Consider the following 26704-nt stretch of genomic DNA (forward strand, 5'->3'; position numbering starts at 1 on the left):
GTAGGGTGAAATGCTGGGTCCTGCTCCACAAATGGGATAACCCAGATGAGAGATGGATCCCATCGGAGAGCCCACCAATGCACCAAGCAGAGACCCCAGTGAGCCACACTCTGAGAGGAACAACTTTAATAGGCATGAGTCTGGTGTGTAGGCATGCTCACTGAACTCCTACGTCACCCAAAAATAGACATTCAACAAAATTCAGCTGCCTGAGGGTGTGGCGGGGGCAGAGTCATTCTGTCTTCCCTGGGGAAGGGTCCTCATGGTCACCACCAGCAAGGACTGAAAATCAGGCCTTTTCCACACATGGTCCCTGGCCTCAGGACGTGGGAGAGGACATCCAAAGGCACTGGGGACCCCATCCCTGCCCCTTCCACTTTTTACAGTCTCCATTGCTCAAGTAAGCATCTGTCCCACCCTCCCTCCTGCCCCAAGGGTGCCAAGCCAGTCAGTCAGGATGGAGTGGGTGGGAAAATTGGGGAGGGGGCCAGCAGAGGTGGGGGACAGCCAGCCCCACTGTGGGTCCCTGGGCTCCTCGTGGTGCTACGGGGCAAGTGCAGTAGCAAAGCAGATGGTGTGGTCCTTCTTGTGGCACGGCACAGCCACCACGGGGCTCAGCTGCTGCTGGGCTGCAGTTTGGCACTGTCAGAGCTGCTCTGAGAGTCAGGGGACTTCCTGGCCTGCAGCACCATGGTCCAGTACCAGAGGAAGATGAGGAAACCTGGCAGAGGGGAGAGGAAGCGTGGGTGAGCACCCTTGAGGGACAAACAGCGGTTGAGAGTGAGACATTCAGCCTGCCAGATCTCCGCTTGCACACCAGCACCACCCCACCAACACCCCGTGAAAATCCTGGTGCCCTTTAGGGGAGCCCAGAGTCACAGGCTCACCTTGGAGGGAGTTGATGATGGTGAAGATGTAGAGGGAGACAAGGCAGAACACACCAGAGGTGAAGGAGAAGAAGATCAGTGCCCAGGGGATGCCCAGCAGGATGCTCAGCCCAAAGAGGGCCAGGACGTGCTTGAGCTTGTGACCTTTCTTGTTCTGCCGGAGGATCTCCCGTACCATGGCCCCCAGCATGACCGAGTTAAAGAGGAACACCAGGCTGAAGAAGGCCAGGTTCACAGTGTTATGGATCAGGGGGTCTGTGATCCAGCATCTGGAGGGAGGAGAAAGGGCAGAGGGTTACACTGTGTCCTCCCACAGGGTCAGGAGGCAGAGCACAGAAGCGTGGTGCCAGCCCAGTGCCCAGAGAGGGGGATCCCCCTGGCACAAAACCCAAGAAAAGCCCCAGGGCATGGTGAAGGTTCATCCAGCTGACTTTACCTACGAACAGAGGCCAGGTAACCCATCTCCCATGACTTACATGGTTGCACTGGTGGACCTGCCATCAACGGATTCATAGATGGGAATGGAGAAGGGGCCATAGTTGCTCCAGCTAGCCAGGAAGATCATCATCACGCAGAGGAGGGGCAATCCTGGGTGGAAAGAGCAGAGTGAAGTGGCTGCCCTACTCCCTGGCCTTTGGACCTTCTGGAAGGACTTGTTGCCTCTTTCTCCCTGCACAGAGCACAAGCCAACATCATCCCTCCCACAGCGAAACCAAGGATGGAATGGACACTCCACCAAGGCACCTGGCACAAGCCCCAGCCTGGGAGGGAGCAGTGCTGTGCTGACCCCAGCTGGGGACCTCCCAGCAATGTGGAGCTTTAGGCCATACAAGATCATAAGATCTTCCTGCCCTCCAGCCCAGAGCACGGCAGAGAAGCATGGGCCCTTCCTGCACCCAGCCCATCTCTCTGGGCTGTCCTGGATGGTCCTTTCAAAAAGAAAGGATCCTATTACTATTTAAAGATCTCAAGTAGTAGCTCTCACAGGTTTCCATTGCTGAGTGATCCCCCAGGATGACCCACCCTTGCTTTGGCAGCAGCTTCTGCTCTCAGTCCTCAAGTCTCCTTCTCCAGCAAGGCTCTTGACAGACAGCTGCTCCCCACAGCTGTGTCTCCATCCCCATCCAGGCCTTGTATCCAGTGGGAAAGACCTACCTGAGTGCCCCTCCACCCCGGGCCCTCAGGGTGTCTCTGCCTGCCCCATGCTCACCCCAGCCAGCCAGGCAGAGCTTGAGGAGGAGGTGGTCATGGTAGGCGTTGAAGACTTCGATCACAAGCCGGTAGAGGTTGTAGCCCTCGATGCCCATCCAGGTGAGGCAGCTCAGGAGTGCAAAGTGCAGGAACAACCCCCCCGCTCTGCAGATGGTCTCACTGCTGGCAGCCAAGTGCTCGGAGAGGAGGAAGGTGACGTCCAGGAGGAAGATGGCAGCCAGCAGGTTCATGTGGATGCGCATGCTCATGATCTGGTCCCGCTGTTTGCTTCTGGAGAATCAAAGGGAGCAGAACTCACCACCACGCCTGGCCAGCACCAGTGGTGCCCACAACACCCCACAGCCCTGCACGGGGAAACTTGAAGAGCAAAGACACTCTGGTAGTGCCAGGGACTGAGAGACCAACCCCACAGGAGGGACCATCCATCCCATGTGCAAATCCAGCCCCCTGCAGCTGAACCTGCACTTTTCCTGTGGAGACAGGCTGAGTGAGTTGGGTTTGTGTAGGCTGGAGAAGGCTCCAGGGAAACCTTAAAGCATCTTACAGTGTCTAAAGAGAGCTGGAAAGGGACTTGGAACAAGAGCATGGAGTGACAAGACAAGGGAGAATGGCTTCAATCTGAGGGCAAGTTTAGATTAAATATTCAAAAGAAATTCTTCCCTGTAAGGGTGGTGAGGCCCTGGCACAGGTTGCCAAGAGAAGTTGTGGATGCCCCATGCCAGGAATGGTTCAAGGCCAGGCTGGATGGAGTTCTGAGCAATCTGGTGTAGTGGAAGGTGCCCCTGCCCATGGCAGGGGGGTTGGAAATTAATGATCTTTCAGTCCCTTCCAACCCAAACCATTCAATATTTTTATGATTCTATGATTTCAGATCTGGATCATCCACTTAGGATGGGTGACTTGACTCAGGAGAAGACACTCATGCTCTCCTCCAGGTCCTTGAAAAGATCTTTGCAGACTTCTGCTTGTTGCATTCGTAACAACCAAGAAGATTTTTTCAAAATCACTGAAAAGAGCTGGTGTTTCTGAGCACCCTCCAGGAGACCTGACCAAGACAGTGGATCCTGGACAGAACAACTCCGCTTTCTTCAAATAAGGCTCCTTTATGATGCTTCTATCAAGGCCACAAACTGCTTGGAGAGCTTGTGTCCACCCTGGTGTTCATGGCCAGGGACAGGACACAGACAGGGAGCGTGGGGTGACCCATCAGACTGTACCTGAAATAGAGGAAGAAAATGGTGCAAATGGATGCCAAAGCCGAGATCAGGCAGCCAGTGTAGGTTATGATACTCAGGTAATTCCTGTGCACAGAGGTGATCTCTGGAGAGGATACCTGAGGAAGAGGAGGAATGAGAGATGGTGAGGAAGAGCACCACTGGGAATTATGTGAGGGATCTGAAGGAAGGTGCTACCCACCATGAGCACAGCAAAGTAGGTGAGGTGGTTGCACCTGCACTCTGTCTGGCTGCTCCCTGTCACTGTTGTACACCCATAGCTGTCCCAGCTCCCAGAACTGGCTGTGCAAGAGAAAGGGAGAGTGTTTGGTGAACAGCAGGAACATCTGCCAGGGGCTAAAGGATCTTCAGGGCAAGGTGTCCATGGAACGAGGGAGAACAAGAGTGGGGGGTCCCAGCTTGTCCCAGCCAAGCACAAATAGACCCCTCAGCACAAGAACTCATACCCAGGGAAGAGGAAAGCTCTTACATGGAGGGAAAAAACTGACATCAGCCCTGTGGGAATGGCTTATGGAGGTGGAGCGAGAAAGGGAGGTGCAGAGCAACTTTCACCCTGCTGGTGGGGCTGTGGTACCTTGGGAAAAGGGCCCGACTTCACACCCAACAGCAGGGGCACTCACCAGAGGTGTTCTCCTGCCAGAAGACGCACAGTGGGGTTACGTTCCTCTGCAATGACAAAACCACAGGCCCTGGTCAGGATGCAGCTGTGGGTCTGTTGCCTGCCCAGCACTTCTGATAGGGGACAACACGGAGCAGGAGACAAGATGGTCTCAGGAGACAAACTACAACTTGGATAAACCAAACTCCCTACGATGGGAGTGGGCTCCAGGCAGAGACCATTCTATGAACAACTGATAGAACAGATACCTCCTTCCAGAGCCTCTCTTCCAAGCAAAGTGTTCAGCTTTGAGCAGGCACCTGACAGAGCCATTAATGAGCCAAGAGCCTGCTCACACTGAATGTACCCCAGCCCTGGTGACAGTGCTGGATGTGACACATCTGCCATGAGGCATCTCCTGGAGGGGGGAAGGCAGTGCCACCACCAGTGCACACAGTGGAGCCACGATGGTCATACAGCCCCAGAAGACACAGCAGACCCTGCAGGCCATGGGCATGAACCTACTGGATTGTGCCCACACCCTAAGCTGGCGAGGCCTGAGCCCTCCTTCCCCCTCCATTCCTGGTGGGATCAGGTTCTATGAGGCTGTTTTCCCACCTACCGGCAGCTGCTCGTGGAAGAAAGTGAGGACCACTGGGTCAGAGAGGTTGGCCACCACTGTGTCCACCAGGGAGATGCTGACTACCTTGTCACCCAGGACGTGGCTGCTGTTTTCATCCTGTTGAAGAAGAGGAGGCAGTGGCAGTGTGGGAAAGGAGAGCTGCCAGGTGTGAGGCAGAGGACAGTGACCGAAAAGAAGATCCTATGACTTTATCCATCAAGCCTTTAGGTCATCTTTGAAGCATCTTCTCTCAGTGAGCACCAGCACCTTGGTCTGGTGGCATCCCTGCAGCCCAGTACACCCCACCATGCCATTCACGTGGGCATTACCTGGAACATGGTCTGCCTGTTGATGTCCATGAGCAGCACCCTGTGCTCCACCACTTCCTCCTTCTCCTTCACCATCATGAACAGGCTGCTTGGCAGGTCCACTGTGAATCCCTGGACCTCTCCACTCTCCTGCAAATAAAGACTCATCAGGAAAGAGGTCGAGAGAGAGCATGATGGACCAAGAGCAGTAGGGCAGACTTTCCAGGACCCACCTCTCTCTGGGAAGCAAAGGTCAGGTGCTGAGGAGCCTGACTGGGCTGGACCCTCAGGACAGTCACGTGCACTGTGGCCTCCCCAAAGGTCTGGTTCTGCCCTTCCAGCTCCACCTTGGCCAGCATCTTCTGCAGCTCCCCAAGTTTGCTGTTGGGGAGGAGGTACAGTGAGCTGGGTGCAGCTCAAGCATTGGCAGCAGCAGGAGTGGGGCGAGCTGGGAACTCACCGCCGGAGCCTCTGCTGCTCCGTGGATCCCGTGGTGGGCGCCAGGGGCTGGGCAATGAGGTTGTCCAAGTCAGTGAGCTGCTTCTCCACATCCTGCTCCCAGACAGGCATGCTCTCTGGAGAGGCTGGAGGAAAGGAAACACCATGAAATGCATGGGCAGAATTGGCTTCCTCACACCCCAAACTAACTGGCAGAGCCCTGGTGGGAGCAGAAAGCAGAGGGCTTCAAGGTGACCCCAAGCCAGGAAACCTGATAGTGACCCCAACCCACAGAGCTTTCGTGTCACCCAGAGCTCAGCTCCCACTGAGGCCATGGGGACCTCATGGTGGAGACTGGACCCTGAGAAACCATTGCAATGACCTCAACTTTCCAGGATTTTAGGCAGCATTTTTAAAATCTCCATTTTTAGAGATGCTGGGCATCAGGCCTGTCTTTGGGCTGCTTCAAGAAAACCAATGTCCCCTTCAACCACCCTTCAGCTGTCTTCATATCACCAGGCTAAACCATACACTGGGAAACAACCAGCACTCTGATGATGACTAGTGAACAGGCTGGGGGGATAAAACAACCCTTTAATTTCCTTAAAATAACACTAAATTGCATTTACCAGGGAAGAAGTAGTCATCATTAGCATTCAAGGAGGTGTTCTTGCCGCCCTTTATGATATAGGACACATTGAAGATGTAGGCTTTGGTTTTTTCAGTCTTCTGACTCTCCTGTCCCCTGGAGATGCTGCTGGATGGGTCCCCACCCAGGAGGATGCTCTGCTTCCCATATGCCAGCTGCAGGGTCCTGTTGGACTCAAACCAGTAGACGCAGAAGCGGTACCTGCCCAAGGCGGGGGGCAGGCTGTACTTGTAGTAAGAGTTTCTCCGATTTGGCAAAAAGGGCCTTTTTATGATCAGAGCCTGGGCCGTGTTCTTGATGGAGATGGTGGCAGGGCCATCCTGGTAGATGACAGAGCTCTCCTGGGTCTGGTTTCGGTCACCGCAGAAGCGGAAATCCTCCTCCCTGCGGCCCTTGGCTCCCAGCCCTGTTTGTGCGGAGACAGCGGATCAGCTGAGGGACAGCCAGCCCCGGCACACACGGCAGCCCTGCAGCAGCTGTCACACGTGGCATGCCAGGCCCTCCACCCCAGTTATCCCAACCCTGTCCTACAGGCTGTGTGACACCAGCCATGTCCCCAGTGTCACAGCCACGCTGCAAGGATCCTCGGGCAACAGGAGCTCCTGTCTTTCAGGGACACCCTCTCCCATCTGCCCCCATCAGCAGACACTGAAAGGGGACCTTTCCATTCCCAGAAGGGATGGATGGAGACCATCTCCTTTCACTGGAAAGGACACATTCTGCCCAAGAGACCCACCAGAGGTGGGCCACTAGTGCCCATCATCCTATGAGATGTTTTACTTCTGTGGAAGCCTTGGTTGCTTACATCTCACGGTGCTCCCCAGCCAATGTTTTGGGGCTGCCAGTTACTCCCAGCAACCCAAACCCAGCTCACCATCCCAAGGCAGGACAGTCTACCTTGGAGGGGAGAGAGAAGGAGCAGGAAGAGGACCTTCATCCCAGGCAGCTCTCTACTTTGGCTTGGCCTTCAAGGAGACAGCAGAGCCTGAAAGGTTACAAAGGAAAGGGCCACATGAGTATTTGAGTATCCCCCATGGCATGAGGGCAGGGGTGGAGGGCAGAGGCTGTGCAGGTGGCACATCAGCTGGTGTCACAGCCAGCTCCCTGTTGCCTCTGCCGCCAGAAGGCCCCAGGACCACTGGGCATCCACGCTGGCTGTGGGCTGGAAGGATGGCAGAGGCTAGAAACCTCTGAGCTCCCATCATGGAGAGGATGCCCCACCACTCCAGCACAGGCTCCAATCAGCAAAGAATCCACATAGGAGGGGTCCCCTCTTCCGCTCTCAGCTCCACATCTCAGTTAACACCCTGACATGTTATCATGAATGATAAGAACAGAAGGAAACTGTGGTTTCCTAATTCACCAGCCCTAAAATTATTTTCTTGGACGATTTCAGCTCCTGCAGATTAGCTGGGGAACTGGGCACGTTGCAAAACACTCCATCATTTCAGCCTGCAGAAACGGACTCTCTCAGGCACATCTGGCAATGCCAGCACAGCAACCATGGCTGCCCAAATCTGCTGCTCACAACCAGCTGGGCCACATCCTGTGCAGCCCCTTTGCCCATCCCCTCATCCATCACTCCACTCCACCACCCTTTTCTTTATCTTTGCACGAGGACAGGTCTCCTGTGAGCTACACCCAGGCCAGCACTGAGCCCCCTCAAGTGCTGCCACATCCCTGACCTCACCCAGCCACAGCCTTCATACATACAGCCTTTTTTGTTGTGTTCTCTGCCTGCCCCAGGCCACAAATTGCATCTCCAGCTCTGCTAGCATGCACCAAGTGTCATTTCCTTCTCACCCTGCTGTCATTTCAACCATGGGACTCACCCTGCCAAGGTTTGGCAACCAGCAGAAGGCCCGGCAAGGGTGGGACAGTATTGGTGGGGGCTGCTGGGGAAACTGGCCCCGCCTAACCCTTGTCAATGCCCAAAGTGAAGCCAGCACCATTTGCCACTGCTGCACTTCACTCCTGCACTGCCCTCCAACACCCCCTCAAACCCCACCAAGCTGTCCAGTCCTGTTTTGTTTGCTGTGAGCAGGTGCTGGGGCACCAACCAGCATCACCTGCAAAGGCTTACAAGCTCTCCCAGATGCTCAAGGGCCATCAGATGCTTAAAAACTCGTTAGCAGATTTCTCCCACCAGCACAGGCTTTGTCTGGAATTTTCTCTAGCCAATACAGATCCTGCACGGGTGAACAGCCCACTCCCCATCCCTCCCCATCTGTTTGTTGTGGCAATTTATCATCAGCAGACGGGGTCTTCGGGTTGTTAATTAACCTGCTGCAGTGGCTGTAACTAAGTGACACTAACGAGGTCTCCCAGTGTGAGCTGGGAGGGTATGGCACAGGCACGACTTGGCAAGAGTAAACGGATTTGGATGGGGCTGGCATCCCAGGGCCTCACCACACACTTAGGAATCATGGATATATATCCAAAAAACACGGACCTGGGGTGGCAAAATGCTGGTGGCGATGGGAAACACCTGGATCTCTTAAAAGCAATGAGCTTTACGTGAATGCCAACCACATTGCGGCAGCACAGAGCTGGCACGCCAACAAAGCACCGCCTCTGGATGGGGAATGCTGAATCCTAATGAGGCTTCAGCCCGTCCTCCCGTGCTGACATCTTTAAGGTTTTAGTGGGATGGTTGGAGGAGAGGATCAGCCCCTTTCAGCCGTTACTCAGCTGGGACCAGAAATCCCTGTGGGAAAGAGGGTGGGGGAGCCGGTATTTCCCCTCCGAGCCCTCTATGGTCCCGCTCACCCTGACTCTGATTGCCGTTTCCTGCTCCGAACAATAGCAAGAGAAAATCCCCTGAAAATGGTTTCGCAGTGAGAAACCACGGCTTCCATCCAGGCTGTTAGTGAGCACAGCCAAGGTAGCTGCATGTGCTGAGTTCTCGTCAGGGCTGAATCCTGCCTCGTCATCTTCCCATACCCGGACGGCAGAGGGGAACAATTCCTGGCTTGGCCTCAAAATCAACCAGATCATGTACAAAGAGGGGGCAGACACTCTGCCAGGGCTGCACAGCTCCCTTACCAACAGAGAGGAAGGTTTATTCCCAGGCACCAGCTCTTATCCTCCCATCGCCATTAACACACTGGCCTTGGAAAGAAAAGCCAAAGCATTCTATTGAGGTCTCTAAACCTTAGGTGAGTGGGGGGGAAAAACAACTAAAAACCCCACAAAGCCTGGTGTTTACTACCACCTTGCTGCTTTCTGGGTGACTTGGCAGCAGATATTGAAGCATTTGCAGGTGGCACGTGGCTTTTGGACTTGACATTTTTTCACAAGAAGAGAAGATACTCTGATGACTCAAACAAACACCGGAACCAGGGAGATCCTGGGGGTTTTATCTGTTTTCCTTCCAGGTCCGTTAGGAAAGTGACGCTCTGTTCCTCGAGATGTTAATGACTCTGAAGCTCGTCACCGCAGTGGGTTACTCAGGCAGGGACTCAAAAACATGATGAGGAAACTGGCACGGAAAGACAAGCCAGGACGGGCTCCCAGAGATGCAAAACAGCTTTGCACAACCGGCTCATCAGAGCAGGGACCAAAGACAATGTGCCCTGGGTCTGGAGCTGTCCAAGGAAGTGAGGACCCCTGCAAAGGGATGCCCCAGTGTCAGTATCTGAGTGCTTCACAAAGTGCCCTTGTCCTTGGCCAGTGGTGTGTGTGCGCACACGTTATTCATGGTGTTGGCATGTGATTCCCGTCCCCGCTGGGCGGCCGGGCCCGACTGGGAGCGTTTGCTAATGCCCTGGGACTCGAGGGCAGCTGCACTCTGCCAGCAGCCCCGCAGTGCCAAGCTGTGCCATGGCTGTTTCAGCTTTTCCCAGGCCATGGCACTGCACAGAACACCCAGCACCTTCAAGATGAGTCTTGCCAACAGGATGAAACCAGATCTGATAGTGATTCCCACGGGAGAGCCACAGCTCCCTGCCAGATCTGTTCTGTTCTTAGCCAGCCACTGGCAGCCATCCCTTCCCACAAAGGCGTGGGGACAACCAAGGGGAGGCTGGCACAGGAGCTGCCTGGGGCTCCTGAGACGGACCGTTTGCCTAGAGTTGAGTCTTGACATTTAAAACTTTTTTTAAAAATTTCCATTTCCTAGAAAACACCACAAACAGAAATATCACAGCCACCTAACCCAGCATTTCCTCCAGTGCCAGGGCAACACGGCACCTGGCTTGGTGGCACGCAAAGACTTGCAGCTTCAGCAGCAGCCACACACACTCTGAAAAGGACCAGGTACACCTGCACTGGATTGAGGCTGACGTGACACAGTAACAAAGTAGTGCAAGGACATGTCTGGCCACAGGGGGTACAGACAGTTGTTCTTGACACGCACTCCCACCACGTAGCCTTCTTCTGAGAGCAACCCCATTTCTCCTCCTGCACATCTCCCTTCCAAACCACTGCCTTGGATTTCAAATGGCTCCCAAAACACTCTGTCCACTGCCAGGTCTTATCCTCCTCCCCATGAGCAAGGTCCTCATCGCCTACCTATGCTGCAGGTGCCAGGGAAGGGAGGTACAGAGCGAAATAGCTCAGGACCACCCCAAATCAGGCTCTCAGTTATTTGGCACAGACAGCAAGGTGCTGGAGCTTAGTGAGGGCAAAGTCTGCAGCACCCAAGGAGCCAGGTAAGAGGCTGTGGGCCTCCCGGATTCCTGCCAAATCCCAGCTGTCAGATGAACTGATGGGAAAGGAGTTGGTGAGTCCAAGCGCTCGTGAAAAGCAGGCGCCAGCAGGCTGTGCCCAGCTGGTCCCGTGCAGACATTGGCAGGCTGGGAGGGACCCTGGCTGCTGTCTGTAAACCACACAGCTCTGCCCCTGCACCCACGGGTGCCACTGCAAGGTACAGGGATGGCCAATCCCAGGGATTCCCGTTCAGGCAACACACAGTTGCTTGCAAACCTGTTACTCTGTGAATAGCAGCCCCCAGGCCACAGGATTAAGAGCTGGACTGCAACCAACTATGCAGCATTTTCAGTCCTTGGCTTAATTCACATGGGAGCTGTGAACCCAGCAAGGGACACGGCAAACCCCGCTGTGGCTGCAGTCCCAGGCTCAAAGGATTTGCCCCCACCCCCGTCTCTGAAACACTCTTGGCTCCCTGCTGGTGGTGGAGTTTATGGGGTGGGGGAGGAGAGGGGGGAGGTGGGTTACTGCAGCCCTCAGACCATGAAATGAGCTTTGGCTGCCTTCCCCTCACAACAGCCATTCGGACTTGCTGCCAGGAGGTTATTCCAGGAGACTTCATTTCTATTCTCCAGCTGGTCTCACTGAGTTTTGCTGGTCTCTCTGGAGGCGCAGCACAGACAGTGTGTAGAGACCACCCCAAGCATCCTACATCCCATATCCCGCAGTGACATGCCGGGACCGGCAGCAGCAAACTGGGATGTTGCAGGAGGAATCCCTCCAAAAGGCATTTTAGGGAAGGGAAATCACCCTGTCGAGACATGCCGGCGATCCCACGGGATGCTGCACCCTCCGCCGGGAGGGAGAAAGGAAGGAATGGGGTGTGCTGGTGGTTCCCATAAAGTGAGAGGCAATGGCCACACACCGGGCCGACGGCCGGGGCTTCGTGGGACTGAGCTCCGCCGCTGGCGGCAGACCGAGCAGCCGGTCCGGAGCAGCCCAGGAGGTTTTGTGGCTCCGTATCCCAGGAATCCAGCCTGTCTCCGGGGCAGGAAAGTGCGAGCCCCATGGAGCTGGGATGAAGGATGGTTTCACAGATAACTGACACCATAGCCACGAGCAGAGTCCCCGAGCCCTGCCCGGCCGGACGCATCTCACCCACCGCTCAGCCCCCGCAGCCACGGAGCGGGGTGCCGCTCAGGAGCCCCATAGAGACCCCTCCGCTCCATCCATGCAGGCTGCTCCCTGCCCGAGCATGCTGAGGCACCCCAGTGCCCCCCAGCCCCGCTGGGCTGCCCCGGCCCCGGCTGACACACACCCTCTTCACTCCTCTCCCTCCGCTCTGCCAGCGCCCGGAGCGCCGCAGCATCCCCTCGGCTCCCGGCGCCGGGCAAACGCCGGCCTTTGGGAGCCCCTCGGCGGACACCGGGCTCCCCGATCCTCCCTCGTCCGTCCCCGGCTCAACCGCTCCCATACCTGGCCTCGGGGCGGGCTGGGCTCGGCTCGGCACCGCACGGCTCCGCACGGCTCCGCACGGCTCCGCACGGCCGGGCTGACACGGCTCGGCTCAGCACACGGCGCACCTCGGAGCCCGGCGGGCACAGCGCGGTGCCCCGGGAGCGGAGCCCGCCCCGTCCCGCCCCTTCGCGGGCGGGAGATCGGTCCGTCGGTCGATCGTTTCGGTCGGTGACTCAGCGGGGCGGTACCCGGGGCTGTTCGCCCCACACGGACCCCTCCGAGACACCCACGAGCTCTGCGGGAGCCGCGGGGTCACAGCCGTCGGTCACGCAGCTGCCCGGTTCGGCCCGGCCAGGCTCGGTCCGGTTCAGCTCGGCACGGCACTGCACGGCTTGGCTCAGCACCTCGCAACTCAGCCCGGCTCAGAGCGATATCTCGGGACCAGCGGCCCCACCGCATCCCCCAGCGAGACCCTCCCGGGTCACTGCGAGTGCTGCGGGGCCACTGCCCTCGGTCACGGCACCTGCCCGGTTCGGCTCGGCCTGGCGCAGCCTGCGAGTACCGGGCTGGGAGCTCCGGGCTGGGAACACCGGACTGGGAGCTCCGGGCTGGGAACACTGGGCTGGGAGCTCCGGGCTGGGAACACCGGACTGGGAGCTCCGGGCTGCGTCCCCCTGCCCGGTCTGCACCGGCACCACGATGGGCGGGGGGATCTCCAGCCGGGAGTGCCGTGTCCCGCCGCCCTTCACCTGCGGGCTGGCGGGCATCCAGCGGCGGGCCGGAGGAGCTGGAGCCAGGAGGCTGCACGCCTGACTGCCAACGGGATTAAAAAATAACAATTAATGGGAAAAAAGCCGGGACGGAGTGTCCCGGTGACCTCTGTCCCTGCTCCCCGCAGGGTGTGAGGGAGGAAAGGAGCAGGGCAAGGAGCCCAGATCGCAGGAGAGGGATAGACAGCACTCCCCTGGAGCAGGTGGGCTGGGATGTGGGGTGTAGAGCCTGGATGTGAGCACAGGGCCCTCACCACCCACCCCAAGGCTGGAGATGGGCACCTTGGTGCTCAGTGGGTGTTGGAACCCTGGAAGATAAAAATTTCAGGCTTTCTGAGCTGAAGGGTGCTGACCCTCAGGCAGGCACAGCATTTGACTCGAGGCCTTGAAACAGGTTTCTGAAATTGTGTGATAACACAGAGGTTATGGGTGTGTCGTTAGAATTGTGTTGTGTGATCTCACAGGGTGAAAACTTAAGTTTGGAGTTTTTGGTATATAGTAATGTGTGTGGGCCAAGATGGAGGATTCAGGGTGCTATCTGAGTTCTTCACCTTTTTCTTCCCTCTTCACACATCCGGGTGGCTTTCTCTAACTGGGTGAAAGATATCTGCACTGCAAACATAAAATAGTCACTATTGGGTCAAAAACATAAATAATATTGGTGTCACTTTGGTATTGGGTAGCTATATCTTAAATAGCCCTGGTGAAATTTAGAAGCTCTCCATTTTGTCTCGTTTCTCTAACTAGCAAGTTGGAGCACAAGCCGTAAATACTGTAAATAAATGAGATGTAATAAAGAAGCAAGACCGAACTCGATTCTACGTTTCCCGTGTCTTTCATCCTGACCTCGGCCGAAATAAAGCAGGCAAAACTGTGACAAGTGGGAGCCGAGGCTGCGAGTGTGAGGCAGCGCTGTTGCGGTGGGTAAAGCTGCTGCCAAGCAGCGCCTGCATCCAGCTCTTTGTGTGTGCCCCGGGAAACAGCCGGGCTGGAGAAAGCCGAGACGCCGGGAGCGGAGGGAGCAGGGCGGGGGGGACGGCTCCGGGAAGTGCCCTGGGTAAATAGTTGCTCTTGCAGATATTTTCAATGGCTTGAATGAGACTTTTCTTTCTGCAGGGGGAAGGGTGGAAACAACTTCCCGCTCCAGCGGCGAAGGTGATGGACCTTGATCCAAAAGGATCGTGCCACCACAGGTACCATGGCTGCTTTGGGATCCCCGGAGCAGAGGACATCCCGCACGTTTGCATCACCCCACTGCTTGGTTTAATTTCCAGCTCCAGACCCCAGTTTCCCTGGCGGCCACGGGACAAGGCTCCCATGGGAAGCAGCTCACATGGCCGGACCGTGGCTAAAGCGGCCGGACCATGGCTAACAGAGCCGCCTTTGAAGTCCGGCCGTCCCCACGCCTCGGGGAGCTGGGCCAGCTCTGAAACACACGCTCACAGCAGCCAGAGCCGCGGGGGCACCGCGGTGAGCCAAGCCTCCCACTGCGGGTCATCCCGACCGGCTCCTTCGGGAAACGCCATAAATCCACCTCTCGGGAGTGACGCTGCTAAACCTTAGGCTCTCCTGAAGAGGGGAGTTAGGTGCAGACCCCTCGGACCAGCGAGGAGAAAGGACTTATTGCTGCTGTTCATGGAACAAAGAGCCTTTTGTCCGCATTTGACGCTATCAGGAGTTATTTTTAGGTCAACGCCTGCACTTGCTGGTGTTGTCAGTATTATCTGTAAGTCGACAGACCTTCAAAGACATTGCCTGAGCACGAAGAGGGAGGAAATCCTTGTGTTGTCTCTTGCAAGGGACATTTGCCCTTGGGCTCGGCCTGATAAGGGTTTATTGCTCGGAGTGGGGAATTCCTATGAAAGCGGTACAACTTCTTAAGAGTCCTAAGACCTCCTAAATCCATTAAAGCTCCTAAATATGCTTAAAGTTCCTGAAAGTCCTAAAAAGTCTTGAAAGCTCTGAAAGCTCCTAAAGCCCTTAAATGTCTCAAAACCCTTACAACATCCTAAATGCCCTAAAACCCCCTAAAGCCCTAAAAGTTCCTAAATATCCTTGAAGTTCCTAAAAGCCCTAAAAATTACTAAAAGCCCTATGAGTTCCTAAACCCCTTAAAAGTTCCTCAAAGCCCCTAAAGTTCCCAAAAAGCCTTAAAGTTCCTAAAACTCCTTCAATTTCCTAAAAGCCTTAAAAGCTCCCAAGGAACCCTGAGATGTCCAAAATCCTCTAAAAGCCCTACATCTTCCTAAAAGCTCCTCACGGCCCCGGCGCCGAGTGGGAGGGAGCCTGCCAGCAGATCACGGCGGCGTGGCGATGGGATGGGCCGACTCCAGCAGGAGAGGGCACGTTGCACCAGATTGCTGCCAAAAAAGTGAGACAAGTGCGGGCAGGGGAGCCGTGGCGCCGTCTGCAGCCGAGGGTTGTGCCAGCCCCACTGCCAAGTGCTGCCAGCCCCACTGCCCAGCGGTGCCAGGGTGTCCCGAGCCCCTCAAAGCCTCTTGGGTGCCCGCAGCAAAATGCCACCATGCACAAGGCTCAGCCGAGCTCCAGTGGATGGAGGAGGATGAGGATGAGGAAGCAGATGGGTGCTGGTGGGAGGGAATGCCCCTAGATCTCTCATTCAAATCTGGTGAACAATGCCAGGACAGCCTTGGGAATCTCGGAGGGTGTTGATCCTCGGGGAGTGCCTCAGTTACCTTTGAGCGGCTGTGGGTGCTCGTGCTCCCCCATTGCCGCTGCTCCACCTCCCTCAGCCTTCCTGCTGGAAAAACATCCGGTGGGGAGGTGGGTCCACCCCACCCCACGTCGGGATTTCTCCTTCCACGGTAACAGCGACTCAACAGGTGCCAAAGCAGTAAAACCCGAACCCGTAGGCACAGCAACAAAGCCGGGTTATTTGTTTAGGCTCGGCTTTGCAAATAAACCCCCGGTGATGTCAGGGAAGTCTGGGGGAAATTGGTCCCTGCGGGTACCTGCACAAGCAGCAGGTGAGGATGCTCCCATGCGATAAGTAGGTAATCTAGTATCTAGGCTCAGCAGCTCCCCAGCAGACAAGTCCCAAAGGCAGATCCCAAACTAGAGCCAAGGTGTTGTCCAAACCTTCCATTTCACATGTGGATTTAGTGTCTTTCCTGGCTGCTTGTTACCCCAAAATCTGGGGCATTTGCTATAATTCCACAGCTTTTCCCCTGGAGCCAAGGCTGGCTCTGAAGCCTGAAGGCGCAGTGCTGCCACCAACCTTCCTTTCCCGGGGAGAAAAGGATGGCAGATCCCCTCCAGCAGCCTGGCCCTGGCCTGCTGCCAGGTAAGGTGCCCAGAAAGGTAAATGTCACCATTTCTCCTTGAGAAGGTTAAAGCAGCTGGGCCCTTTCCTGCCTGTGCTGCCACGTGCTGGATGGAGCCGGCCCTGGCACTGTGACACTGGCAGGGTGGGAGGCTTGATCCCAACCCGTGCTCCCTCGGGGAGTGCTTCAACCCCGCTCCTGGTGTGGCAGGGGGAGGAAAAGGTGGCCCCTGGGCACCAGCAGTGGGCTCAGCTACCCGAAAACCAACATGTCCCACCAATCCCCAAAAGGCTCAGCTCCCTGGGGAGCAGCCAGGGATGCTGCGTTCCCGCTGTCAGGAGGCAACCATCGAGTGATTGTTTTCCAAGCGCCACCGGATACAGGAACAAGGTGGATGTACGCAGCATCGGCAGCCAGAGTGACTCACACCACCGAAATCTGGCGATGGGGAGAAGGGGCACGGAAAGTGCTGGGGTGTGACTCTCCCACGATGAGGCTCATGGGGGGGAAATCGGGCACTTGGCATCTCACCAAACCCGCAGGCCTCTCCGTGAATAGCTGAAGTCACGGCGGAGCGGTGAGCCATGCACAGCTCATCCCCACGCGGCGAGATGTGAGCCGGGGGCACCGCGGGAGGGGACACAGAGCCCCGGCGGGACGGGCCTTTGTCCGGGATGCCGGCGGCACTGACGGGAACGCGGCGGCGCTGGCTGCTCTTTGTGCACGGAACAAAGAACAACAGCCAGAGGCTTCCTTCGCTGTCCAGAAGCGGGAAGGAGCCAGAAAGGGAAACGTCACTGGGCAGAGATGGGCAGCGTGTCCGGTGGTGCTCGGTCCCCTGCCACCGGGCCAGAAACGGGCAGAGCCAGCTAATGGCACCTCCCTGGCTCACCCCGGAGGTACAAGCATGGGGACGGTGGGGACCCTGATGTCATCACAGGCAGATTTGCCATGCTGCGATGCTCGTCTGTATTCCAGCAGGCAGAGTGGGATGTCCAGCTCCAAAACCTCAGGCATCAGGAGAGGCAAAACCGCGGGAACATTTCCAGGGGAAATTTGGTTTATGCGGATGTTCAGGACAGACTTGCTGCCCCCAACCGATGGATTTAGTCCCTGCAATTTGTCCTGGCTATTTCCACAGGCTGGATTGCTTCAACTCCCAAAGTGTCTGGTCACCTTGAGAAACTGTTTAGCGTCTGCCTTCCTCAGTGAGAGCGAGAGGAAAGCCGAGTATCACTTGCTCACTTCCCATCCTCTCCTCCACCCAAACTCGTCTGCCCGATGCCAAGACAAAGCCCTGCTCACCCATTTTCCTGCCGCCCCAGGGCTCCAGGTGGCCTCCATCCCTGCGCTGGATTTGGGGCGAGAGGAAGGGCTTCTAGCGGGGGGCGGTCGATGAAAACCCAGGGTCAGGGTGGTTTGCGGATGCCACAGCCTTACAGCCACTCTTGGCCAGCCTGCAGCCGTGCTGGCACCAAATGGGTTTGGGAGATGTAGCCGGAGACGCCCCGCTTTTGACCGTGCCTTGTGAGATGCGCAGCGGCATCTCCTCAAGGGGGCTCAGAGATCCCCTCCCATTTGTCAGGGGACACTTCGGCACCGCTCACCGCGGTCTCTCATGGCCACCGGCCACCCCTGCGCGTGCAATTCCCGATCTGGGACCATTCCTGCGATCCTTGTGCCATCTAGTGGGACCTGCACCAACCACACGGCGGGGTGTCCGAGCGGCTCACCCGGCACTGGGGGACACGCACTGGGACAATCAAAAGGCCCTTCTAAAGAGAAGCAGCGATCAGTGCTGGTCGCTAACAGAGCGACCAAGGGCAGGGGGACAGCCGCAGTCCCCAGGAGACGCAGCACCCAGGGGCCCCGAGCTGCAGCCCCCCAGCAGCAGCAGCTCCCACAACCCAGAGATTCGAGTTTTATCCCCAGTGCTGTGCCAAGGGTGCCAGGGCACTCAAACTGTACAGGATGCACGCTGTGCCTGCAGTCTGCACTGCCCAGGGATATACGGTGTGCCAGGGATTCCTGGGGTGCACGGAGTGCTGATCTCCACTCTCTGGTGACCAGCGAGAGCACACAGGAGATGGAATGAAGTTGCTTCAGGAGAAGTTTAGTTTGGACATTAGGAAAAGGCTTTTCACTGAGAAGTTGGTCGGATACTGGGACAGTTTCTCCAGAGAAGAGGTCATGGCATCAAGCCTGCCAGAGTTAAAGAGCGTCTGGATGATGTTCTTAGTCATACGGTTCACTCTGAGGTTGTCCTGGAGCAGGGAGTTGGACTCGATGTCACATGTGCCTTTGAACTCAAGATAGTCTGATTCGGTGATAGCACAGTTTGATGCTATTGCCAGGATGGAGCCAGCATACTTCATGACACCCCCAGTCACCACTGCACAGCTCTCCAGCAATGCCAGCTGGCCTAGCTGAGGGAACAAAGGTCTTTTTTTTTTGCCCAAAATGGTTAGGTTTGCCCCAAAAGGCTTCATCTTGTGCTTCATGTGGGCTGCTGGGTCCAGCTGCAGGGATGTGGCCATGTGCAGAGGTGCAGGGAGCAGGGTTGGTTCAGCCACACCAGTGCTCATTGTGGGGTAGCAGTGCCACGCTGTGCTTGCCCAGTGCCTGCAGCCACTCGTGCAACATTCCTAGGTCTCAGTTCATGACATCTGCTTCAACCATCTGCTTCAGTCTGACTTATCCCAAATGGGGACTCCTTGGGAACAGATTTAAGGGGACCTGCTGGCCATGGCCAGGCTGGAAACCCAGAACTAGAGGAGAAGGGCACCAGGACAGTGATGCTTGGACCACAGAAATGGGCCACTGGCCACATCTTTAGGTGATGGGTCCCGGACCAAGGAGGTTTGAATTTTGGAAGGGTAAACCTCACAAAACCCAGGATGCTGCAATGCATCCTCGAGCCTGCTGGTGTCACCAAGACACGCATGTCCAAGCAAACAGTAAAGACACGCTTGGAAAAAGCTTGGCCGGTTTTAGTGCCGGGAGCGGGTTAAAGCCACAACCACGGTCCCGCAGCTCTGGCCAAACCGCCTGCAAAATCGCTTCACCGGCTGCTTCACCGGCGCCGCTTCCCCTGGCACAAGACACTGGGATAGGGGCGCAGGAGAGTAAAGCATCCCTTGCCTCCAGCTTTTTGGGGTTGTTTCCAGCAGAAAAAAAATCTGATCTTGGAAAGAACGCGCAAGAGCTTTGCAGTTTTGTTTTAATTTGATTTGATTTTCCCTGCTTCTCTTGATTCTGGGAGAGAAAAAGGTGTTGGTGTTCCATGGCATTGATTCCACGTCCCGCGGAACACAATCCCTCTCGGCCGCCAGTATTTCCCAATTTTTTATCTGAAAGGCGTCCAGCAAAGAGAAAAGAGACGGGGGGAAATGGTGGTTTGGGGTTTTGCCGCTTGGCCAGGAGGGAGCCAGCACGAGGACGTGCGGGGATGCAGATGCTGCGCGGCCACCCCTCACCCTGGGGGCCCCGTGTCCCCGCCGCGTCCCCACCCTGCAGCAGACACGCGTGTGCAGCCCTGCCACGGCCACGGGCAAGGTCCCCTCCCGTGCACACGCGTGTCCGAGCCCCCACGCCCGGCACGCGTGAGCAGGGCTGCCTGCAGCCCCCCGGCCGCGGAACCGCCCGTGCCACGGGGCAGGACACGCAGCGCGGCCCGGGACCGGCCCCCGGGCGCGGGCGGGGGGCGGGAGCGGCGGCGGGGAGAGGAGGAGGAGGGGAGGAGGAGGAGGAGACTCGGCCGCAGCGCCCCGGCCCGCACCGCCGCGCCGACACCGCCGGGTGAGGGAGCGCACCGCGCCGGGCCGAGCCGGGCCGCGCTGGCGGGTGGGCGCACGGGCGGGCGGCGGCACCGGGAAACTTGCGAGAAACTTTGGCGAGGGAGGGGCCGCGCCGGGCCGGGCCGGGCCGCGGCGGGGCGGGCGGGGCCGCGGCGAACCGGGCGGGGCCGGGCCGAGCGGTGCCTCTCGGCCGGAGCGGGAGGAATTCCGGCGGAGCGGAGGAATGCGGGGCTCCCGCCGCCCGGGCCGCGGCGGCTGAGGGACGGAGGCCGGCGCCAATGCGGAGGCGCGGGGGCCGGGAGGGGAGGGGGCGCGATCCGGTGACCCACGCCTGCTTCCCCACGGTGTTCCGGGGCTGTCCGTGAGCCACGCGTGCCTCCCGCGGCTGTCCCGTGGATGGTGGTGCTCCACGCCCGCTCCCCGTGGATGTTCCAGCGGTGCCCTGGGTCCACGCGTGCTCCCCGTGGGCGCTGCACGGTTGCCGGTTCTCTGCGTGTACTCCCGTGGGTTTTGCGTGGGTACCTGTTGCACCATCTGTGCTTCCGTGGGCGCTGCCTCTGCCGGGTCCTGCCAATTCTTGAGATTCCTCCAGGAGCAGCGCAGAGAGCACGGGCCTTGGCTTGCCGCTGAGTTTTTAGCAAAACTTCACGTTTCAGCCAATATCACCAGAAAAATGAGTTCTTTCCCCCATACAAATCCCAGAACTGCTATCGGCTTCTGCTCCCGCTGCTCCAGCACTGGCTCTCCCAGCCCAGCCGGATTTGGTAGCAGGTCCGGGCTGCACCGTCCCAAAAACCTGCCGGGGCTGCGGCCAGCCGCGGCTGGACCCTGTACTTATCCCATTAGGACGCACAGCAGCCTCCCATTGAGGTTTCCTGGGGCGGTTTGCCTGCCTGGCCGCACCGGGATGTGAGATCCAGGACGGGATGTGAGGTCTGTGCCTGGATGTGAGGTCCATGCCGGGATGGAGACACTCAGCACCGGCCCTTTGTTGCAGCATCATCGGAGAGCACATCCAGCTGCCTGGACACGCGTCCTGCTGCCACGCCACACCAATCCAGCAGCTCCGGCTCTCCTTCCGGAGCCGTTTCTGCTTTGCTGGCGCTGGATCTGGGCTGTAATCCTCGCTGGGGCTTCTGGGGTGCAGCTGAGTACCCCAGCTCCAGCACCGGGGATGGTCTTGGAGGTTCACAGATGATGTCATCAGATGACCTCATGCAGATGACATCATGCAAAAAACATGTAGATGTTTTCCCTTCATTGTGACGCACTGGCAGAGGTGCCTGCAGAGCCAAGCTAAGACCAGATCCCAGTGGCGGGGCTGTGGTCCTCATTGAGGACCTCACTGGTGTCTTCACTGGGGATCTGGCTGGGGCCATCACTTGGCTGCCTACTGGGGACCTGGCTGGTGACATTACCAGAGTCCTCACCGAGGACCTGGCTAGGGTCCATCCCGGGGATCTCGTCACTCAGTGTGCCGCTCCCCAAAACCAGGGACCCTGCCTCTGCTGTCCCTTCCCTCCAGCCACCCACCGCAGCCCCCAGCTGACCCCCGCTGTCTCCTGCAGGTCGCTGGGTGCAGGACGGTGACGGCCATGCCCTAGGGCAGCCCCGCCATGAGCCAAAGCGGGGCGTCGCGCCTGGCCGGCTCCCCGCCGCTGCCGGGGGGCTCGCTCCTGGCCCTGCTGGCCCCCGAGCCCTCCCCGTCCCCCCCCAGCGGCACACCCTCGCCCGGGCCCCCGCCGGCCTTGCTGGAAGGGGACTGGGAAGGGCGGGAGGAGCTGCGGCTGCGGGAGCTGGAGGAGGCGCGGGCGCGGGCGGCCCAGATGGAGAAGACGATGCGGTGGTGGTCGGACTGCACGGCCAACTGGCGTGAGAAGTGGAGCAAGGTGCGAGCCGAGCGCAACCGGGCGCGGGAGGAGGTGCGGCAGCTGCGGCACCGGCTGGAGGCGCTCACCAAGGAGCTGGCCAGCCTCCGCCGCGACCGTGACCGCGAGCGGCCGGACGAGCGCCCGCCGCGCCCACCCACACAAGCCAGCGCCGGCAGCCCACCCGCCGACGGAGCAGAGGGGGACGCCGGCCCCGAGCAGGAGCCTGTGCGGGATGTGGGGGCTGAGGTGCCCCAAAAAGCCAAGGTGGGGGTGCGGGGCTGCCGCGGGGAGCGGGGGAACGGGGGAGCGCCTCATCCTTGTCTGCTACCCGCATGTGCCCCCAAACCAGCGCTGCCTGTCCTGTGGAGACGGGCAGTGCGGGGGGGATGCTCTTGGGGCAGGATTGGGAGGGCCAGACACCTCTTGGATTAGCATAGGGGGGTGTCAGATACCTCCAAGCAGGAGTTTGGGCTCAGGCCTGTCTTGGAGCAGCATAGGACAGGCAGACCCCTCTTGGAGCAGTACAGGGTAGTTAGATCCCTCTTGGAACAGCATTGTGGGGATCAGATTCCTCAGAACATGCGATCCAGAGCCATCATAGCCCCATGGAGTGAGATCACCTTGGCACTGGCACCTGTCCCTTTCCTAGGGCTTTCCCTTTGGAGCCACTAGGCAAAAATCCCTGTTGCTAGTACATGGGATGGTGGCATGGCAATGCTGGTGGCATCTCCTGGCCACAGCTGGACTGTCAGGGTGTCCATACGGGCTTCTGCCAGGGGTTTCTGCTGAAGGAAGGAGGAGGAGGAGGAAGGAGGGGACACCAGAGCCACCTCAGGGACGCTCCCAGCTGCTACAGCTGTCCCTCCTCTGCTGCTGTTGGCTCTGTCACAGCACAGAAGTCACTTCTCAGGGTGCCAAGCTGTGATGGTTCAGTCCACCTGACAGCACAGCTGCCAAGTGACAAATCTGAGACTAATGTGAGCATCCCCCATGGGCTCCACACTTGGTCCCCAGGGACTTGGTCCCCTGGAAACCCCTGTGGCTCATTTACTGTGTGCTCTGAGAGCCTGGTAGAAGGTCACCCAAGGTGGCAGTCCTGGGTGAGATCAGTGTCATAAATTGGGTTGTAATTTTTTGATACCAAATTTCCAGCATGGCAGGGAGCCAGCAGCAGAGTGTGGTGATGTATGGGAGCTCCCCTGGAAGGGCAAGTCCCTCTTCATCAGCCTTAGGGGATCCCTGGGGAATGGAGGGAGAGATATTCTTGGTTATGGGGTGAGGGCTGGGTGCTGTAGGGGCTGGGAAGCCCTCTCACCCTGTCCCCTGTGCTGGGCCACCCACGGTGCCACAGGAGCTGGAGCTGATGGAAAACATCTTGACGAGCAAGCAGGATGAGAGCTGGGAGCAGCGGGGCCCCCGGGCCTCCTTCAGCCGCCAGGAGCGAAGCCGCCTGCTCTGGGAGGACGTCAGCGTCGTGGAGGAGGATGCCACCAAAGTCACCGCCCTGAAGCTGAGGCTGGATGAGTCCCAAAAAGTGCTGCTCAAGGAACGGGAGTGAGTGCTTGGGGCATCACCCTTGCAGGGTGCCAGCTGACACCAGCCTGGTCCCCACTGGGATAGCATGTCCTATGGGGTCCTGCAGTCTGTCACCGTCATTGCCTCTCCCCAGGGACAAGCTGGCACTCAGCAAGAACATCGAGAAGCTGGAGGGTGAGCTCAGCCAGTGGAAGATCAAATATGAGGAGCTCAACAAGAACAAGCAGGAGGTGATGAAGCAGGTGAGTGAGGTGCCTGGGGAACAGAGCAACCCCAGACGGTGGCCTGTCCCTTGGGTGGCACATCCTGGTGGACACAGTGGCCCACAACCACTTCCCCAGCTCCAGGTTGCTTGGTTAGTGCTATTGATGCAGTGGGTCCATCCATCAAGGTTGGGTGGATGGGTATGGGCAGGGCTCAGGTGGAAGGTGGGTGTTCACAGCCCCCTTTGGGCTCCCCACAGCTCAACATCCTGAAGGAGATTCATCAGGACGAGCTGGGGCGCATCTCTGAGGACCTGGAGGATGAGCTGGGTGCTCGCTCCAGCATGGACAAGAAACTGGCTGAACTGCGTGCAGAGGTGAGGCCAAACCCCAACGTGGGGGGCACAGGGAGTGGCGAGGGGGGTCCTGCTGCCCCCAGCCACCCCATGCCCCTGTCCCAGATGGAGAGGCTGCAGGCAGAGAATGCAGCTGAGTGGGGCCGGCGGGAGCGGCTGGAGACGGAGAAGCTCAACCTGGAGCGGGAGAACAAGAAGCTGCGGGCACAGATCGAGGACCTGGAGGAGGTGCTGGCTCGCAAGCGGCGCCAGACGGCCAGTGCCCTGGACACCGACCTCAAAACCATCCAGGCTGAGCTCTTCGAGAAGAACAAGGTGCCACAGGGGTGGTGCTGTCCCCCACCACCACATCCCTGGGTGACTGTTGTGGGGATCAGCCTCCCCCAGGGCTCCCTCAAGCCCAGATTTTGCCACCACCCTTCAAAGGATGGTGGTGACCCCGTCCTTGCTCCATCAGGTCATAGGGTGGGGCAGTGGGAGAAATCCCTGGGGAGGGAGGAGGGGGCACACAGTGATGGGGGTGTCCCATGCTCAGCCCCCTCCCCATGCCCACCACAGGAGCTGGCTGACCTGAAGCACATCCACACCAAGCTGAAGAAGCAGTACCAGGAGAAGATGGCTGAGCTTGCCCACGCCAATCGCCGCGTGGAGCAGCACGAGGGAGAGGTGAAGAAGCTGCGCCTGAGGGTGGAGGAGCTGAAGAAGGAGCTGGCCCAAGCTGAGGATGAGGTGAGAAAGCTCATGCTGGTGGAGAGGGTCAGGGAGCTGTTCTGCTCCCTACACAGCTGCCAACAGCTCCATCCCAATCCCATCCCATCCCAACCCCATTCCATCCCACAGCTGGATGAGGCCCACAACCAGACGCGGAAGCTGCAGCGGTCGCTGGACGAGCAGACGGAGCAGAGCGAGAGTTTCCAGGTGCAGCTGGAGCACCTGCAGTCTCGGTGAGCAGGGGCTGGGTGAGCCACGTAGGGACCAGCAAAGATGGGATGATGTTCTCCTTGCCAGCATCCCTCAACCAGTGTCTGCCTGGCTGAACCCCGGGCTAAGCATGGCCAAAGTGCCTCCAACATCCTCAGAAGGGCACAGCCATCCTCTGAGCAGTCTTCACCCCGCTTTGAGCTGGGTGGCATTCAGCTCCCAGTTAAATCAGCACAAGGCTGCCCAGAGACCAGCACAGCCCAGTTTTATGCTGTTTAGGGTTGCACCCACTAGTAGCCATGGCCAAGGCAGGCTCCTAGCATCCCACATCAGTCTGGGGAGGTGGGAGCTGAGTTTTCTTGCCCTCAAAACTTTCCCCAGCCCTGCTTTGCCTCTTCAGCAGTAAAGAGCTGAAATGGCTGTGGGATCGATGCCGTGGCTCCAGGAGGCGCTGGGGGGGTGTTTATAATCATCCTTTATTTTATTGGGACATCTGCATTAAATCATGGAAGCATAATGGAGGATTCATCGCCCCCCCTAGACTCCCTGTGTGCTCAACCCTAAATAATTCATACTTTCCAGTAAAGTATAGTGGACTGGTTGGATCTCACTGGATCCTGGGCCTTTGGATTTCAAATTTAATTCATAAATTTTCCTTGATGAATTTTCACATTTCACAATAAGGGCAAGTAAAGAGCTAAAACCACCACAGGTTCCTGGGGATGGGGACTCCTGAGTTTTTTGGGGGTTTCTCAATTTAGGGGGATGACACCTCCCTTCTCTGCAGTCCCGTCTGGGTCTGTGGTGCCCAGCACAGTGATGTCCAGCCATGGAGAGGTTTAGCCTGTGCCCCAGTTGTGCCAAGCACCACCCACAGCTCCCCAGTTCCATGCCAGAGTGTTGTCCCCAGGCTGCGGGGGCTCATCCTGCACTCAGAACATAGCGAGGGCTGCAGGAAGGAACCTCCCTGGGGTGCAGTCATGCTGTGGGGGTGCAGTCATGCTGCAGGGGTGCAGGGGAATGGGCTTCAGGGCCCCCCAGGGGTGTGCTGGCAGCCCAGCCCAGCAGCTGTCCCTCGCAGGCTGCGGCGGCAGCAGAGCGCCCCGCTGTTCGGCAAGATGCGCAGCACCCGCTTCGGCCCCGACGACGCTGGGGACGGCACCAGCGACCCCGACGAGGATGAGGACCTGCAGATACAGGTGCCCTAGAGCCCAGGGCCAGTGCCAGCACCGCAGGATGTCCCACATCCGTCCTCTGCATTCAAGTGCACGTCGCCACGGGACCCAGCTGTGCGGTGATCCTTGTATAGATGGGGAAACTGAGGCACGGAGCAGTGGGGAGAAATTTGCCCAGAGGTGCTCCAAATCCCACTGCCTCATGGACAGTACTGGATGCCCCTTCAGCCACTGGCATCTCCTGGAACACTGTGGCCACCAAAGCCAGCATCACTGAGCAGCCCAGGAGGAGGAGGCTCAGGCCGAGAGAGGCGCCAAGCCTGGCAGCCACAAACTGCCCACTTCTTTTTATATATATTATATATATGTATGTATTTGTATATGATTTTTTTTTATTATAAATACAGAGCCCAGATGGGCGCAGGCTCTGGTGGTGGTGTGAGCTGCTGGTCTGTCCCCATACAGGAGCAAGGGTGGGAGGGGACACATGGGGGAGAATTGACATTTCTTCACCAGCCACGTGTGGGCCTGGATGTCACCCACTGACATCTCTGTCCCCATGCTTGGAGACCAGCCCAGTGTGGGGATGAAGCCTGTCCCTGGACCTGTGCACTGAAAGGTGTTCACCCAGAGGTGCTCTCCCTGGGGAGGTGCAGAGGTGCTGACCCAGGGGTGTAGAGGTGCTCACCTGTGGGTGCTGATCACCCCAGCAGAGCCCCTTCAGCCCAGCCCCC

At 58.1% G+C, this 26704-nt stretch overlaps 2 protein-coding genes and 1 long non-coding RNA gene across 3 annotated transcripts; 2 read left to right on the plus strand and 1 right to left on the minus strand.

The window, feature by feature from the left end:
• Positions 1-99: 99 nt before the first annotated feature.
• ADGRG1 (adhesion G protein-coupled receptor G1) lies at positions 100-12220 on the minus strand. Its single transcript, XM_066327584.1, has 14 exons — positions 12076-12220; positions 6847-6934; positions 5930-6355; positions 5323-5446; positions 5096-5243; positions 4884-5012; positions 4555-4671; positions 3955-4000; positions 3516-3616; positions 3317-3432; positions 2098-2369; positions 1364-1475; positions 888-1156; positions 100-721 (listed from the first exon to the last, which is right to left on the minus strand). The coding sequence occupies exons 2-14, from the start codon at positions 6884-6886 to the stop codon at positions 615-617; spliced, it is 2007 nt and encodes a 668-aa protein (XP_066183681.1). The 5' UTR covers positions 6887-6934; positions 12076-12220; the 3' UTR covers positions 100-614.
• A 99-nt stretch (positions 12221-12319) lies between these two features.
• LOC136366306 (uncharacterized) lies at positions 12320-14756 on the plus strand. Its single transcript, XR_010744507.1, has 2 exons — positions 12320-14020; positions 14102-14756. It is a non-coding gene; the product is annotated as an uncharacterized lncRNA (long non-coding RNA).
• Positions 14757-20835: 6079 nt separating this feature from the next.
• On the plus strand, positions 20836-26400 carry CCDC102A (coiled-coil domain containing 102A). Its single transcript, XM_066327587.1, has 8 exons — positions 20836-22043; positions 23131-23333; positions 23449-23557; positions 23779-23895; positions 23980-24189; positions 24433-24603; positions 24715-24818; positions 25877-26400. The coding sequence occupies exons 1-8, from the start codon at positions 21525-21527 to the stop codon at positions 26001-26003; spliced, it is 1560 nt and encodes a 519-aa protein (XP_066183684.1). The 5' UTR covers positions 20836-21524; the 3' UTR covers positions 26004-26400.
• Positions 26401-26704: the final 304 nt, after the last annotated feature.

This window comes from Sylvia atricapilla, chromosome 12 (genome assembly GCF_009819655.1).
Source record: "Sylvia atricapilla isolate bSylAtr1 chromosome 12, bSylAtr1.pri, whole genome shotgun sequence".
Taxonomy (NCBI): domain Eukaryota; kingdom Metazoa; phylum Chordata; class Aves; order Passeriformes; family Sylviidae; genus Sylvia; species Sylvia atricapilla.

Bases quoted from the DNA above. Each gene is read 5' to 3' on its own strand.
- ADGRG1 (XM_066327584.1), bottom strand. From the start codon at position 6,886: ATGAAGGTCCTCTTCCTGCTCCTTCTCTCTCCCCTCCAAG. The intron at 4,672-4,883 runs GTAATGCCCACG...CTTCTTCAACAG, and splicing joins ACAGGCAGACCATGTTCCAG to GATGAAAACAGCAGCCACGT. The intron at 4,001-4,554 runs GTAGGTGGGAAA...TTGTCATTGCAG, and splicing joins TCTTCCACGAGCAGCTGCCG to AGGAACGTAACCCCACTGTG.
- CCDC102A (XM_066327587.1), top strand. From the start codon at position 21,525: ATGAGCCAAAGCGGGGCGTCGCGCCTGGCCGGCTCCCCGCCGCTGCCG. The intron at 23,334-23,448 runs GTGAGTGCTTGG...GCCTCTCCCCAG, and splicing joins GTGCTGCTCAAGGAACGGGA to GGACAAGCTGGCACTCAGCA. The intron at 24,819-25,876 runs GTGAGCAGGGGC...TGTCCCTCGCAG, and splicing joins CTGGAGCACCTGCAGTCTCG to GCTGCGGCGGCAGCAGAGCG.